This window comes from Aquila chrysaetos, chromosome 11, assembly GCF_900496995.4.
Source record: "Aquila chrysaetos chrysaetos chromosome 11, bAquChr1.4, whole genome shotgun sequence".
Lineage (NCBI taxonomy): Eukaryota > Metazoa > Chordata > Aves > Accipitriformes > Accipitridae > Aquila > Aquila chrysaetos.
Window position 1 is genome coordinate 28,412,519 of NC_044014.1, and position 17,893 is coordinate 28,430,411.

General features: G+C 40.7%; 1 protein-coding gene across 5 annotated transcripts in view; it reads left to right on the plus strand.

Moving 5' to 3' along the window:
- The window catches only part of LOC115348043 (L-threonine dehydratase catabolic TdcB-like), a 34,406-nt gene extending 17,750 nt beyond the window's left edge, over positions 1–16,656 (plus strand). For all 5 annotated transcript variants that reach the window (XM_030029984.2, XM_030029982.2, XM_030029983.2 and 2 more), the window contains 7 exons: positions 762–927; positions 1,371–1,467; positions 2,349–2,424; positions 3,147–3,272; positions 4,509–4,676; positions 4,988–5,045; positions 13,621–16,656. In XM_030029984.2, the coding sequence (XP_029885844.1) occupies positions 762–927; positions 1,371–1,467; positions 2,349–2,424; positions 3,147–3,272; positions 4,509–4,676; positions 4,988–5,045; positions 13,621–13,719 (790 nt within the window). In that variant the 3' untranslated portion in view covers positions 13,720–16,656. The remainder of the gene's footprint in view (positions 1–761; positions 928–1,370; positions 1,468–2,348; positions 2,425–3,146; positions 3,273–4,508; positions 4,677–4,987; positions 5,046–13,620) is intronic.
- Positions 16,657–17,893: the final 1,237 nt, after the last annotated feature.

Genomic DNA, 17,893 nt, shown 5'->3' on the forward strand with positions numbered 1-17,893 from the left:
ACATTTACATCTTTGCTAACTTTTAAATAAAATGCAAACCAGCTTCAGAAATAGATCCAAGTCAATTGTGTGACTGTACAGTGGACTTTTCTTCAGTCTTTTGACTCTGTTTGATCCTATTCTGCTCATTAAATTACCTTTGCCTGAAAGTGTTTTACCAGTGAGTATTTTGGCATGACTAAATGCTTCTCCTACCCTTCCAGAGTAATGTGAAGGTATCAGATATTGGCCCTGGACTATGGAAAGACTTAACTCTGTAGCAATGTTTGGTATTTGTGAGGTTGAACGCAGTGCTTAAATTTCATGAAAATTCCCATTTATCACAAACACTAAATTCCGCTTATAAGTATAGCGAAGGAGATCTCCTTCTAAGACTTTGCTTTTAGTTTGGACTGCCACGTTTAAAATTTATGAAGCATAAGGTAGTGACAGCAATAGAAAAATTACTTCTGTCTTACCAGCTCTGTAAACACCTGATACTGGTAACAACAGAGATATGTGCTCTTCACCCTGAAGGCTATTTGGGGAGTTTGTGAACTCCCCAACTTGTGTTGGCACAAGTTTTCTCTCGTCACACTTTACACAGCATGCGATGGTCTGTCTGATGGCAGTGTCCTGTTGTATCGCCTCCTGCCCTTGTGCTGGTGATTTACTCTCGCATGTATCTTTTCCTGCTGAACGATGTCTTTAAAGTAGTAGATTGAACTATTATTGTGTTGACAACTGAGAACCCTGCTGAGCTGTGCCCTTCCTTCCCGCAGGGAGGATAGTGCTGTCTACCTGTCGGGCCTGGGAACCGTGGGGCTGGAGGTGTACGAGCAGGTGCCAAAGCTGGATGCAGTGATTTTCCCTGCAGGAGGCCACTGTGGCTTGCTGGCAGGGTCAGCTGCTGCACTCAAACACCTCAACCCACGTATTTCTGTAATTGTAAGTTTCCTTTCACCTACGAAGTGTTGCATTTTGATGGCTTTCACTACGGCTGTTTTCAAAAGGCGCTGGTATCTACTGATACACTGGCAGAGACTGCATACGCTGGGGACAGGGACTATCTGATCCTGTGGGCTTCACCTAGGAGAAAAGCCACTGAGAGCCTGGGAAGCCTCCTGTCCCTTGGCTGCATTTAAGAAAAAGGGTGGGAAGACTCTTCCAAAGCAAATGAAATCCAGTTCTGTGTTTTGAAATAATTTCTTACTGGAGAAGTTTGGCCCTAAATAAGCTACAGGATAAATTTAGTGGTAGCACAGTTATTATGCAATTTGAAATTAATTGTTAATTCTAAGAGGAAACTGTGTAGCTTTTTTTGGTGTCCACTTTGGTGGTGACTTCTGTTATAACTGGATCAATAAAAAAGTGACAACACTTTTCCCCAGGGGGTTGAATCTGAAAGTTTCCCTGTATTGCAACAATCCTTAAAGGCTGGCCACCCAATTGAAGACCAGGCTTGCAGCAATCACCACTTTTATGGAGGTAAGAAAATGGATTATTCTTTTGGAGGTAAAACAAAGGTTTTCATTGATTTCTCCAACCATTAATTCAGTTCAAACAGACTTTAAATGAAACCTCTGAAGAGTCAGAATTTAATTCATGCTTTAGGAGCAACTTCTGACACGTTTCCCCAACCACCACCCTGTGCATGTGAAATGTTCAGGTGAATACTTAGAAATACGAGAGTATTTATCTGACCATGGTGTTCACAAGCAGCATCTTAACCAGTGAAGTCAATGGGAAGACTCTCATGTAAAAGACTATTTGTGAAAAGGCAGGAAAATGCAGCGCTTAAATATTTACTCACAAAACTGTTGTCAGAACAACAGCGTTTATAAACGATACAGTTGTTCCCACATCATTTGCTCAAAACCCCTCAGCTGTTAAGCAATTTAAGAATATCCTGTTTACCTGATGTTCAAATCTCTGGAAGCTTTGGGTTAAATGGGAGTTTTATAAAACAAACAACTTCTTAACTCTCTGGTAAGCTCTGCCTGTCTCTGCACTCCTTTCCGAACTGTCCTGTTGTAGCTGACAAACCCAGTGCCACGCTTGGTTCTTCTCTCCTTCAAACCTTGCTGAACAGTGAAAAGTGCTGGGCTGCAGGGTCACTCTCGCAGTGCAACTATGCCAGTGAAGAATCATAATTTTCTTAAAGGGGACCAAAATGGCAAAATCTTCCTGGGAGATTTGGGCTTTCATTATCAAATGCATTGTTGTCATATAAAAAAATCAAGCAACTTGAGTTCATATAACAGCAGTGTGCTGCACTCATTAAGGGCACCAAGCAGTCAGGATTCTAAAAAATGTTGAACTTGTCCAAAGCAGCCAGCTTCATATTTGTGTCTTTTTGAAATCTGCAGATGTGAGTGGGCTTTGCTTTGGCAGCAATTCTTTGCAGCTGACTGGGAAACTTGTGGATAAAGTTGTTGCTGTGAGGTAGGTGAAGAAAAGCAGTGAAATGAATAATACTGAGTGAACATTGTTGTATATGAAAAATGTGCTGTACCACCAGGGTATGATGGTTCTTAATTTACAGTGGAAAGCAGGTTGGCAGGAGTTGCCATCGTGCACACACTATGAAAGCATGATAGGTAGTGGTGGGGTGCCTTTCCTTCTGAGAGGGGCACTGAAGACACTGAACCCAATCCCACATATCACAGAATCATAGAATACCTCAAGTTGGAAGACACCCATAAAGGACCATCGAGTCCAACTCCCTGCTCCTCACAGGACTACCTAAAACTAAATCATAGGACTCAGAGCATCATCCAGACTGACCCCTTTGGCCAAAACTTCACCTGCTGCTAGTACATGGTCACACTCTGGGTGTAAAACTTGTCCTTGTTGTGTTCTACAACACTTGAAGGCAGCCTTTGACAAAACTCTTCTAAATCATCACAGAAAGGCCAAGTTGGTAGAATATACTTACCACTAGGACTTAGCTAGCACAATGGTTCTAGCAAAAAATGCCATCTTGTCTTTCAGTTGATAACAAAACTGAGATGTGCATTCACCCCCAGCAGCACAGCTTTCTGCAACACTGCTTTGGGGTCATACGTACCTGGGAGGATGGAAAGAATCCACTTATACATAAATGTATTGTCTTCCTCTTCTGGTAACTCTTTTATTTTGTTTTGACACAACTCTTTTGCCTTCAGGGAGGAGGACATCCTCATTTCAATGCTGAGGTTGCTGGAGTATGAACGAGCCACGGTTGATGCAGAAGGGGCCATTGGACTTGCAGCGCTGGTTGCAGGGAAGCTGCCTGAGTTGAAGGGTAAAAGGTACAGCAGCTATTGCAAACAGGGAACTGTGGCAAAAGCATGGCATTGAGTGCCTTGGTCCCAGGAAACAGAGAGAAACTATTTGTTTTATGAGTGACAAGGCAGCTCCTGCCCCTGAACTGGCAATGGGCTTATCTGTGGCATCTACTTCAGGCTGAAGGGACCACTCACAGGTCAGAAGACCATGTTGAACAAGACACATGTCAGCCTGGAGACCTGACAAATCTTGTCGTTTTCCTGTATTCTCAAATGGTTGGGGGAAGGGCAGTTACATACAGCTCCATGAGGCATGGTCACATCAGCCAGGAGGGCATCCTGCTTTTGTCGGCCTGTTGCCTTCTCTCATTCCACTTGTGGAAATCAGCCTGTCTGCGGTAGGACAGGAGCTATGCTGTCTTCTGCAGTCACTCAGTGACACCTGCTTCCTGGCCCTGAGAACTCCTGCCCAGATAGTCAATGGGATTACCCTTGTGCTTAGCATTAAACGTGTGGGTAAGTGCCTTCTTGCATCTGGGCTTGAGTACTCAGTACTTAAGCGGATTGAGCCTTGGCTCAGGACGTAGCCTAGAATGTATTTAAACATACATGCACTCAAGACAAAATAAAATTTCCAATGCACAGCATTGTATGCTAAAATACTGCTGAGGCAGTTCTTCAGAAGAAGCTGACAGAGTACTTAGAGCAGCAACAAATTTCAGTTCAGTACAGCTAAAATAAAAGGCAAAATGCACAGGTTTGGGTTTAAAGGGGTCAGGGTTGGCTCTGCAGAAAGAGAATTATCATGTGGCTCTTCACTTCCTCTTCACACATTTCTGTACTCATTTTGCAGGGTTGAGATGGATGTAATTAATGGTTACAGAAAGCCTTGAACATACATGTTATCTAACCATTAAGAGGCTGAGACTCAGAATTTCCAGGGGAAAATGATGTCACATTTTAAAAATGTGAAACAGACCTAGAATTCTCCAGCTAATTATATCTAACAGGACTAAAATCTCCAGCACATGCAAAATGAAAACAAGTTTTCAGACCAACAAATGCAGCCAGCTTCTATGCTCCCACTGCCTGCCCACAACTGATGCTGAGAGCTGGGAGCCCCTCTGATATGTAGTACATATTTATCAAAGGGTGGTCCTAGCAGATCTTAAGCTGATATTGAATACAGTGTCTGTGATTTACAGTTCCTTTGCACAGACAAGTGCTAATCAAAAATCCTATTTTTCTTTCTGTTTTCAGAGTGGCGATTGTCATATGCAGTGGAAACTTGGAATTACATTTGCTGCAACAGTGCATAGCTCGTGCCCTGACCCTCGATAACAGAGTGTGCAGATTTTCGCTTGTGCTTTCTGACAGCCCAGGAGACATTTCAAAGCTACTGGAGATTTTGGCTCGGGAAGAAGCAAGGTAAATCAGACTAGTAGTAAGGAAATATAATCACAGAATAGCACAAAGATTATTAAAGATTTGGACATGTTTCCAAATGTTCTCTGAAGTCTGTAAGTAACTAATTAATCAAAGGGTTTTTTCTTGTTATATTTCAGAAAAAACTTTTATTTCCTTCATTTTTGTTCCAATGTGCAAGCTACCTTTGCAGCATAGAACAAAGGTCTAACACAGAAAGCAGCAAAGAATATTACTGTCCAAATGCTTACTGAAACTATTTTAGAATGACAAAGGATTGTTGTGGTATCTAATTTATCCCTTATTTGATTTAGAGTTTTGGATATCAAACAAGAACACACATTTGTGACGTCTGAGCTCTTCACTGTCGAGGTAAGATGAGATGCGATTTCAGTTTCTCTAGCAGTACTGGCCTCCCCTAGTTTATTCTGTTTTCCAATGTCTCTATATGACTATGTTGAAGAAGTCCAATAGAGTGTGCTCAGTGATTTGGGGAGCAATGCGATAGATAATTTCTTCTGTGTTATGCAGCATCTTGCCTCACCAAACACTTAGCAGGCATATAAATTATACAGGACCTGTTTTACCTGCTATTGCGACACCATAGGTGAAATACTCCAGCTGTTACTATTGCAAACCTTCCTTACGTGTGTGGTGGTGTGCCGGAGGTGGTGAGCAAGCTGCAGCATCCGTCCAGAACTTGAAGAGCCAGCTGTGTATGCTGGCTGTAATTACCCGAGATCAATTTGCCTTAAAGCAATGTGGAGAACACCCTTACTCCTAAGGAATCCTCGTTTTTAACTAGGGCCTCAGTTTTGTACCTTATTGTCCTAGTTTCAGCTGGGATAGAGTTAACTGTCTTCCTAGTAGCTGGTACGGTGCTATGTTTTGAGTTCAGTATGAGAAGAATGTTGATAACACTGATGTTTTCAGTTGCTGCTAGTAGTGTTTAGACTAACGTCAAGGATTTTTCAGCTTCTCATGCCCAGCCAGCGAGAAAGCTGGAGGAGCACAAGAAGTTGGCACAGGACACAGCCAGGGCACCTGACCCAAACTGGCCAACAGGGTATTCCATACCATATGACGTCCCGTCTAGTATAGGAACTGGGAGGTGGGGGGCGGGGAATCGCCGCTGGGGGACTAGCTGGGTGCCGGTCGGCGGGTGGTGAGCAATTGCACTGCGCATCATTTGTACATTCCAATCCTTTCATTATTGCTGTTGTCATTTTATTAGTGTTATCATTATCATTATCCGTTTCTTCTTTTCTGTTCTATTAAACTGTTCTTCTCTCAACCCGTGGGTTTTGCTTCTTTTTCCCGATTTTCTCCCCCATCCCACTGGGTGGGGGGGGAGTGAGTGAGCGGCTGCGTGGTGCTTAGTTGCTGGCTGGGGTTAAACCACGACACTTATCCACAAAGAGCACAGAGCAAAGTCATTATTCCTTTGTTGAGTATTAGATATAGTAACAGTGAGGAGGTGTTATCAGTTAATGGCATCTCTTAAAAGGATCATTTGTATCATGGCATATCTCTTATTTCAACTGGTTTGGCAAAGGTGTGGTTCCACTGATTCCATGCTACTGCTGTCCGAGTCCAACCTGACTTAGTTTGTGAAATCACAGGTGGCAGTCAAATTAGGGATCTTTGCTAAACAGGCTCATGACTGGAATTCAGTAATGATATTGAGTAAGCAAGTTCTTCCATTTTGGCGTTTAAATGTAGTTGCCACCTGAATGCAAAAACCTGCTCAGTATTTTCACTTGTGTATGTAAAGAATAGGTTAGATTAAAGATGACTATAGCGAAGGACTACAATGAAGTTCACAAACATCTTTCAGCACATAATATTATCAGTTTTCTCAAGTGTCTAGGACTAAAACTACATTATTCTGCAGTTCGCTGTAATGATAGACCAGCTTATGATTTTGAGTAACTTGAAGATGACATGACACTGCGTGCACGGGTAGACAAATCCCTCTGATTCAGTGACTAACTTAGCTCTGAAAAACCTTTTTACTGAAGGCTAGATTCGACAAACCCTGTAACTCTTCTAAAGCTTTCAATGTGGTTTTTATGAAGTAAGGTTTGTAATTTTTATCAATCCTACTGCGTAAATTAAACAATATCCACTCTTGGTTTTTGATTGAGAATGTTAGAACAATTTCCAGTTGCTCTTGCAACCTCCCCCAATGAGGCAATTTTATCAGAATCTCTAGTAAATACAGTGCCTGAACGAAAAAGTGCCATGTACTATTGTCTGCACTTTAAACACAATGTATTTTCACTGGCTGTCCACTTCAAGAATCTGACAGTGTTGTACTACAAGAGGGTTGAAGGGAGGAATTTGCATCCCTGAGTAATTTATTTGGATGTTGGATTTGTATGATGGCTTTTAACTAGCCTGGGAGAGGCTATTGGATAATTAGATGTGAAGTACAAAGTAGTGATCCAGATTTATAGACCTCAGTGACTTTGGAGGCAGCTCTATCTGGTGACACCTAGTGAATCGTGAAGCTTTTCTGTGAAAACTAAAACAAGGATAATCAAAAATGGTAGAATATTGAATTTATCTTTAAGCATCGCAATGAATTTGCTCTAACCAGATATAGAAAAATGTACATATTTTCATAGTAAAGCTAATATGCGTGGGGGATGTTTTGCTTTTTTCTTTGTTGCTTGTAAGGGCCAAAGCCTTGTGTCAGCAAAGCATTTTTAAGCATTTGCTACTAAAGCAGACCTGCAAAGAACTTTGTATCATTTTCATCAGTGTAAATCACAGCACATTAAATTAAGCACGCATTTAAATCTGGATCAAGAACCAAAAATTATCGTGTGTTGAACTGGTGGTAGTATTAAGAAAGACATTACAGCTATACCCACTCCACTCCAACTTTAATACATACTTTTGATTGTGGATATAGATGAAGTGTTTGACAGAACAGAGCAGGAAGTGTAGTGGCTTATTTGAAACACTAAATCAGTCCTGTCAAGATTGTCATCTCAGTGTTTAATCATCCTTTTAGATTTACCCCTTCATTTCCAAAGGAGAGGAAACTCGGCTTCTAGTCACTGCTTATCAGGAAGATAGAGCAATTTTTTTCCTTCTAGTGAAATGCCTTGCTGGGTTAGTGTTTATTCATCTGGTGCACGCTTGGAATGCTCCATGGGAAGATCCCTGCTGATAGTCTGATTGCATGGAGTAGTAAGGACTTTCTAAAAGGAAGCTTTATGTTCAAACTACACTTCTGGAACAAATAACTTTTGGACCACTACTCGTAAAAATAAGAGATTTTTTTTTTTAATTAACAAAAAAAGATTATGGTTACATTAGATTCAGCTGATTTCTTAATGAAGTGCCTTGTGCAGTGGAATTGGCTGGTCACGTTCTTTGGAACAATATGGGACTTTCTTTTGGATGCTGCCTGCTTATACCTCCAGTTCAGTTTCTTTTTCCCTGTGACTCGTACTGGATTTCTGTCTTGCAGAGGACTACACCCAAATTCACTCTTACCTGGGCAGCTAGGAAATGGATTCCAAAGTCCCACTATTAAAATAGATAACTCTTAGCAAATCCTACAAATAACCAGTCTGGTAGGCTTCAGATTTTACAGCTATTGAAGCAGGTTACATGACCAGGAATATCTAGACAAAAATAAAGATCAGAGCTAAGGAAAAAATCATCTAGTATTACCAGCTAACTGGATATAGAGGTCTAAAGGATTACCCAGTTCATGGGAGGAAGCTACAACTTGCTGCTTTGAACTTTCCCTGTTCTTTATCAGTAATATTCCTCAGATTCAATGTAGGACAATTTATCACTTAAATTGCTTCCATCTGTAAACCTCTTTATAACCATTTGAATCCCTTTAATTTCATATTATTATTGACGTAGAGAGAAGTCATTGAGCAAAATCAATAAGGTTCTTATCTTAATAAGGTAAGAACTATCTTTGCTATGAAGCCATGCAAGGCTCTGCTATAGAACAGCAGTTGCCTGCTTAATAGGTGTCTCATATTTGGACTCAGGAAACTCAGCTGAAAAAAAAATATCTTTGAGCTCATCAAGTTTCTAGAAAGTCTTCTCCTCATCACTGCACCTGCAGCTTACTCAGACTGGCAGGTACAGGAGGGTCCTGGAATAGAGCAGCGAGGGCCTGCAAGGTCTCGAGGTGCTCCAGCAGCTTTGCAGAGAAGCAGCTGCAGTGGCAGTTTTCCCTCTGACCTCGGTCCTGTTTGACATTATGGGGTTGACTGGTCTGTTCACTTCAAACCTCTCAGGAGCTTAACTCTGCTGTGGTTTTTAAATAACCTGGAGGAGACCAGTTGTAAAAGAACATCCATCACGTTACTTCTCCCTCTGACTGTGCAACAAAATACTAATTCATAAATCAAATGTTGCTTTTTCTTTACAATAACATTACACATTGTCCCAGTGGTGTTGGGTTTCCTGGCTCGTTTTGTGTAGTGTAATACCTGTTTTTTCCATACAGTTTATTCACCTCAGGCTATAACTCACTAAATTATTTTAGTCTGTTCTGTTCAATGTGAGTAAATTCCTTTGGGCCAGCTTGCATTTTGCAGAAGACTGGAGGAGAACATTTTGTATTAGAGTCCTCAGTTGCCAACATATTCCATGTTATTGTCCTGTGAAAAGAATACAGAGGAGCATGCAGCTGTCCAGCTACAAGAAGGATGCTATCATTCCGAAAGCATTTCCTGCACAACCATGGGCAAGGCACGGTTTCTGTGTGTCAGTTCCCCATCTGCAAAATGGAGACACTTGGAGTGGGAAGTTCAACAATACATTTCTTCTGAGGCCCTCCAAAAGAATTTGGTCATTTTCTTTAATGGCATTCCACAGCAGATTAACGCAGTACAGAATAGCCTGCCCCGGTTGTAGAAGTAAGAACCTGACTCCAGGGAGGCTAAGAGTTGACCTGTTGGATTATTATCTGATTTGTGTAACATGATGGTAACTTATTTGTGCTTGTGCTCGCCGACCCAAATGCAAGAATATGCCAAAAGATAAGGGCTCAGGTTGCACAACCAAGTGCCAGCTGTGGCAGCTGTTACGCTCTTTCTCATGCATTGCATTGCACTGACCTTAGGGACTATCTGGCAGCTGATCCCCAAACCATAAACTGAAGTGCTGTTGCCAAATAATCTGTAATGTGCAGTAACCTACACTGAGTGTTTACTGAATAATTCAGAAAATTGCCCAGTTGTTGATTTTTTAAATAGAAATGAAAAGCCTTGCTTTATTTACAGAACTGAAACCAGTGTGTATGAATAAAGATTTCAGTTCTAAATCCAGCGATTTTTTTTTTTTCCTGTAAACAAACCTATACTGTTGCTGAGCATGGTGTATCATGAATATTAAGTTTTGTGAATCCTCTGAGACCAACAGCTTAGAAGAAGATGAATGTGGTTTCTAGGACTAAAGAAGTGGGATACAAAGGCTCAGTGGATCAGTCAGGGACATAAGAGGAATTGCACTAGCTGGTTATGATCTATCTTTACATGGAGCCTGGAAAAGCACAAGACTGAAATCTTTTGATTGAGCAATGCTGCTCACATTTCCTCTGCTCTCTAGCGCTGGCTCGGCATGTCCACCCAATATCTTTATTTACACACACAACCTACAGATATCAGGCATCAGGGAGTTGAGAGGCATGCCAGATTAATTTTTAATATCTAGGAAAAGACGGTCTAAAAGGCTAAGTGCCCACATGTGATACTTGCAGTTAAAAGGGAGCAAAGGTGCCCACCCTGTTGCCCAAATTATTCAGCACAGAACTTTGCAAATTTCCTCCATCTTGTGAAGTTATGAACTTTCCTCTCTTTGAACTGGAATTAATTCCTATGAATATTTGAATTTATGCATCTGGATTTTGGTTTTGCACAGAGTAGTAACTTGTGATAAATTTTATCCTTTATCTTTTTTTCAGCCTTTGTCCTGCTCCCTCAATTATTTCTAGTTATTAAATAAAACCCATAAGACGTCCATATTCAGTGAAGACTGTTCTGTCTTCCATTACTTGTAGGCCTGCCACAAAAAAACCCCAACAGGCTAACTAAACTCTTAGGCTGGAATCAATCTTTAGATTACCTGCCACAGAGAGCGGAACTCTAAATGCAGTAAAAAATCCATATGGCTGGTTATTTTAACTGTCTTACAGGACCAAATAATTGTGGTTTTTTTGTTTGGTTTTTTTTTTTTTTTTTTTAATCCAGCAAGGATATAATATGCAGGAGAGAAATACATAAAATTTTGGGGGTTTTGTTGTTGTTGGTTTTTGTGGAGTTTTTTGATACACAGAAAAAAATGTCTACCGTGCAAACCTGGTCCTGCAGTCAATGAGAGCTCTGCTGGATCAAAAAGCCTATGTCTGGTACTGAGGGCTTATGGGTTTGAAACAAATTTAAAGCAAAGGTTTCTCTAGTTGTCGTGGGTTATCTTGTCTGGAGTATAAGAAAGATCAGGCAATAGGTTTTGTCATTTGTTCTTAAATAAGATCAGTTTGGAGCACTTAGTCTTAGTTCATCAGTAGGTATGCAACCTCCTGTAGCTAGTAGTACCTGGGTGACTATTCATCCTAGATAAATGTAATCCTCATATACATCCCCATGAATATGAGGATTACCCTGTTGGACACTCATGGAAGTCATACTTACCAGGTGAAGCAAATGGGAGAAAGGAGTTCTGTGAAGGTAAAACTGCAGTGTAAATTGGCTTAATCTGAGCAAGAAAGCAAATTCTTGCCTTCCTTGCTGTTTAGATCTGTAGCTGCTCTAAAGTGTACGGTGATTCTCTGTTCACTCCTACTGTGAGCTAATGTTCTAGCTTCCTCTATTTGACAAGTGTAAAAACTCAGGTGCATTTCTAGAGTTGTTTATTATTGCTGCTGCTGTTATTAGCATATTAATGGCCATATCACATGTTGGATGCCGTGCATGCACAGAACAAACCCACAGTATTTATCCAAACTGTTTACAAGCTCTCTGGCTCCAATCTATCCAAGTCTGTCTGGCTTCAATCATTAGCAGAAAGAAAAGGGCAGAGAGGAGGATAGTTAGCTCTATAAATCAAAATGCTTTCCCATGCTTGCTCCCAGGGCAGAGCAACTGCTTGCTGCCAAATATTCAAAGCTGAACCTGGCAAATCCAGACTGGTTCCAAGTGCAGCAATTGATTTGCTCAGGACAAAAAAGGCATGATTCCTGTGGAAGGGGAAAAAGGTTGCTTTTTTGAATTACACTTTCAGCGAGAGATGAATATGTGCTCTTGGAGATATGACCACAAAGCTTTAGGGATTTTATATGAGCCATGAAATGGGTAATGGTTATTTGGTGCTTTGGTGCCTAGATATCCTTTAGATACTTTTCCCAATCTTTGTGTCCTCTCCTCTTCCCTAATTATTAATTGTCTTCTGTGACCGTCCTTCTCGGGACTATATCCCACTTTTTCAGAGGAGAAAGAAATTAGCACCTAATTTGTGTTCCAAAGAACCAAATAAGAATAGAACTATGTTCAGGATAAGAGGCAAAGCATTACCGAAACAGATCAGATATGTGGCTTATTTCATGATGGATATTTAAGAAGCTATAGTCAGTTTTCTAATTAAGTGAGCTCATGGCTGTTTAGAATAACCTGGAGTTAAGTGTTTTCTCTTCTCGTTCAACAGTTTTGCTAAAGGTTATTGTTATTTTAAGCTCATTTCCAGAAACATGAATTCACAAAGTTCTTATTTAGAAATGTCCTCATAAACATACTTGAGTAGAGACAGTTTTTTTTTTTTTTTTTTTTTTTGGCCTTGTTGCCTCCTGTAAAGGAAGCAGCTCTGATAGGAACATTCTACAGGGCATCTGTCTCTAGTAGCACACCTTAAGGTCACCATGACCAGTTTTTCCTCTATTCACTGTGGATTTGCCTGTTACAGTAAATTCTCCGTTGTTGCACTGTGACTCACCTTGGATCCTTTCCTCATTAGATTTCCATGTTTCTGTGAGGTCTTTTTTCCACGTGGCACTTTCAGCATCAGTGATAATTCCAGCAGCATCAGCGGTGATGGAGTTAGTAGTCTAAAATTGTGAAGTATAATTTTCCTTCTGCACCTTCCCATTGGTGCCTCACCATTGGTAGTGCCCAGATTTTCAAATGATGCAGTAGAGATGTGAGTATATAGAAAAGAGGGATTAAAGAGGAATTGAAAAAATGACATTGAAGTTACTGTCTTCAGTGGCTACGTGACAGTATTGTCAATAATACTTGTGGAGGCAAGTGAAGAATAAAAAGAAAACTATCAAGACTAAGTTTGCCTGTGTTTAGTTTGGTTTAGCAGCAGAACAACTGTAACAGAAAACTAGAAATTAATCAATGAGCAAACAAAAAATCAGAGTAAAACAAGAAGGTGTGCAAGTAGATGAAACCAGCCAGAATACTGCAGAGATGATGAAGGACTGGGAGATAATTCCATGAGAGAGAAGAGGAGGAGAATATAAAAAGTTTGAAGGATGGAACAAACACTGCCCAGAAACATGGGAAATGGGGTGAGGTAAGAGTCAGAGATGGGGGAGGTGGCAGCAGCACTACATATATACCCCAGGGAAGGGACAAGAGAAGCTGCTAATGGATGACTTCAGGGAGGCCAACAGTAGACAAGTACTTGCCCAGCAGCCAGCAGAGGATCAGCCTATCTTCTTCAGCCTTTGAAGGCAATAAAATGTAGGGCTGTTGGAAGTTGTTAAGACTGTGCAGAAGGGCTGGAAGAGCCCCAGATGTCTGCAATGTCAGTTTTCTTCCCTGCGCATACAGGGGAAGTGAGGTCCAGAGTTTTTACGTTGAACTGATCATTTTGGTTTTATGAGTGTATTTTAGGATTTCGTTGGAAATGCCTTTGTCTGAGATTGCTGCCATGCCGTCAGGAATGTTCCTAATTCTTTTCCCAGGTCACCTGCACCGTGGAGACCAGAGACAAGATCCACACAGCCCAGCTGAGGAACGCGCTCCTGGAACGCTACCCCACAGCCGCCTGGACGGAGCGGTGATGGGCACAGCACAAGGGAAGGGGATGAGGTCCTCTGACAAGTATTTTACAGAGCCCTAATCTTGAAGCATTCAGAACAAATATTATCTTTCAAAGCTGAACAGTTAGCGAATAGTTTCGGGATATTTATTTCCTGCTGAAAATGTAGTGAATGTCCTTGGGAATAAAGTTAAACTCAAAACTTTAGCTTAGCTAAGGGAAACTTCTAGTCTCTGCTGGTGTTGGAATTCAATAATTCATTATCAGCTGGCTGTCTGGATTTTGGCTAGTATGTAGGATCCAATGGCGTTCAATAAATAAACAGGGAGAAGGCATTTTTCTTTACATCTGAGTAGAGACCTCTCAAAGGTCTCTTGATTTTCATGCCCCTAGTTAAAGTAATGCAGCTCCTTCTGCTGGATTTTGCCATACTACTAGTATAGTAATTTTCCATTTCCAAGCCAGAAGCAGTTCTCCATTTGCTGAATCTGGTTCAGGAGATATGTACATGTGTGCGGGTACGGGTTTGAACACACTTCTGTTCTAATCTTTGCTATTATGTGAGGAAAAATTACGCTAATAAAATGCAATTTAAACAAAAACAAAAAAAACCTGGGAAGATAAAAGCCAATATTGTATTCATTTTTTTCCCAAGGGAAAATGATCCTATTTATAAAGTAAGGTTCAAAAAGGTGTTGCAGCAATTAAAAAAAAAAAAAGTATTCTGAATATAATTAGACCTCATATGCAGAAAACAAATGTAATTCTTCCCTCTGCTTTTGAGGACTCAGTAGAAAAAGTAGCATATAAAATGGCTTGTGTTTCTTTATAAAAAGGGGTCTTTCCACCCATGTGAATTTTGTAATTAGCATTCCACTGATCATCTTAGTCTGCCTAAAACAGACTCTATCCATCTCACCTGACAGATTAAGTACACTGTTAAGAGTGAAATATATTTAAAGACCACATGTTAATAGCCAAAGTCAGCGCTGGGAGAAGAGGAAGCCTAAGTCTCAGGCACATGGCTAATGCAATTAACAAAGAACACATTGACCTAAATACCATATTCATCACTACAGGCAGAGACCAACTAATAGGGTAGCAGAGTGGGATGGCAAGAAACGTAAGAGAAATTCAGGCCCACTTCTGAGCGTGCGTACGACAGTCGCCTTTCCGTTTGGGCAAAATTCAATTTAAGGCCAGCTGCAACAGAGCCAATATATACCATTCCACTTGGTTAAATTTAACCAGGGTTGACCCCAATTTTGAGTGTAGGTATTTTAATGAGAGGTCTTAATCCTGCCTCTAGCATATCAAGTTGTTAATTAAGTATATAAAATAAATATGATGTATTTAGCAGTGCCCTAGGAGAGCCCAGCTGAAAATCCAGCAAGGTCAGAGTAAGCGTCTCCATGGGCTGCATGGGATCAAATCATTCCAGTTCCGACGTGCAGAGCTAGGTGAGCTGTTACTAAGTGTCCACGAAAAACAACTTTTACTACAGCTTTTTGGGGAGAACAATGCTGTAAGCCCATAGTGATGCTCCTTTGTTGTCATATTACAATTTATAATTTGAGCTTCCATCTTTAGTCCTCCCCTGCAGTTAGGAATGGCCTTGCCAGTACATTTCCTTTCCTGGTTCTGCAGTGGGAAACCTTTGTCTCTAAAGCACAATCAAGAAGTAACATGTGGAAGAGAAGATGCCCTGGGGTAGGCGAAAGCTTTCTCTGCCCTCTCTTAACTCTAGTCCATCTGTAGGCTAGGAAGGGCATCATCCAAAGAGTTAGAGCAACCTCAACAGAGGGTCGGTCCCTATGGACTAAACAGAATGAACTGCATATCCAGTCTTATGCAGATCTCATCTGTATTGTATCTACTACTGATGGATGTCCAGCTATATCTATAACTTAACTTGTGCCCGCAAGGTGGGACAAAGAGGGCAGCATTCTGGCTGTCTCTGCAGTATTTTTTTCTGGGAAATAATCTGTTTGTTCCTTCTTATTGTGGTTCATGAAGGAGCAGGAATAGAGAAGAGACTCTCGCAAATGGTAGACAAATAATAGAAGTTCACTGATCTGGTCTACTTTTGGAAGAAACATGTTGGTTTGCACATGGAACTAAGAATTATTGATGCCCCAACGGTTAGTTTCTTTCCCTTCTTGCCATCCAGGAGGATGGGTATAGGGCTTGGTCTCCAGAACATGTCCTATAAATCACAGACTGTCAGACACAATTCCTTTCTTCACAGTCAGAAGAGTTTAAGAAATCTGTATAGAAATATGTGGTGACAGACTACATACTGTGTACATGCTAATTCCCTTGAAACAAGCAGTGAACCACACAATCAAAGAACAGATTTGGGGATGTAAGGGTCTAATTATCCTCTCATCTCTTTTGGCAAAACTTTCAGGACATTTTGAGGATGTCTCAGGTATCTATGTGAGAAGAAAAGGGTACTTTATGACCAATGTTCTCAGTAGTGGCCAACAGCTGCTGCTGTCCGAGTCATTGGTTTATTGTCCTGCATTATCCTGGACTTTTATTATTTTAGAAGCTCACAGCATTAATAACTTCTTTCCTAATCAGTGGGAATGGCATTTAGCTAGTCTTCACAAAACTGGTGCAAGAGAGGTAGCAGATAAAGCAACCAAAAATCAATGCACTCAAAGTCACTGTATGATTTTGAAAATGTGTTTTGGGGGAAAAAAAAAGGTGCAAAAAAAAAAAAAAAAAGGGCAAAAAAAAAAGCAAAGTGATGTCTAGAAGTTGCTTAAAATGTCAAACATGATATATGCAGTTTGGTTTTATTTTTATTGTATTAAGTATAAACCTAAATTGTAAATCACTCTTCAGTGGTAAACACTTTACATGTGAATATAATGATACCAGAGTTGATTTCCATTCTATATTGCTTCTATGTGGGTCCATTGGCTTTAAAGCTAAGATGAAATACTTCCAAGGGAAAAAAAATCAAAATTAAACATTTAAATGAAAGTATGCAATTGGAAAGAATACTGAAATATCTGTGCTGCTAACCTTTTTGCATTATGAAATATAATAGGACTGTGGCATTTCAAAGATCTAATAATGTGTTTTTAAATGTTTCATTTAAAGAAGTATTTTTATATAGAGCGTTCTTATGTACCTTGAAGGAAAAATATCTTTAATGATTATGTAAAAATTTCACAAATTGTTAAATCAGCAAAATGTAAAACTAAGCATTGTATTTATCTGAAAAATAATTAAAATTATGCTATGCCACCTCAGCAATGAAAAATTTGTCATTCTCTCATATAGTACTGATAGCAGCCTTGCATTAAAATCAGAGTTAATTTTTTCCTTTTCTCTGTCATTGACATGGACACGAAATCCACGTCGTTCGTGCACGCTGAGCTCTGGGCTGCCAGGGAGGTGAGCGCAGCTGGGCAGGACTGCGGCTCTTGCCCTGTGGAGTGGGATGGGAGCCTGCCAGACTGCTCAGCAGCGTGGCTGGGTAAGCATCTCTCCTTACTGGCTTGGAAAGAGGTTCTGTTTCACTTACTGGGCCAGGTACAAATGCTACCTTGCTTGTACCTGGCTGTGTTCCTGGGTAATGTGTAGAGTCTGGGTGCAGAGATATCCAGGGCTGGGCAAGTGTGGGTGAATTAAGTCCATGATATTTGGTGAATCGCATCTCAGATACTCATCAGAAATATTGTGAACTTTGGTAACCCAGTCCTTCAATTTCAGGGTGCAGCAGATTCCAGCAGCTAAAATGCATGTTCATGTCTCCAGTGGAGGAGGATGCTTTGAACCAGACAATTCCACCGGAGCTAAGCTACTTAGCTTTGGGAGCAGTCCTGTGAATACAAGGTTTGTCAGGGACACAGCACAACTTCTTGCAAGGACTGATGCAAACAAGGTGTATCTTTTATTGAAACAAAATCTCGTCCCACATTTGATTCCTTAATTTCTTCAGCCAGGTCCTGTTAGCTCTGGATTAATATCTAAAGCTCTGCCAGTACACGTTTACGTAGTATCAGAAAAAGTTCATCTCCCCATACAGGTGGCGTGTCCTCACAAGTAGCACCTTGCCGTCTAGCCTACTCCTTCCAGAAGATTTAGAAATGTGTGTTCCTTCTTCCCATCCCAAAATGCGGTAAGTGTGTTTGACATGCTGTATCAAACTTTTGCTAGATCCAGACCTAGGCATGTGG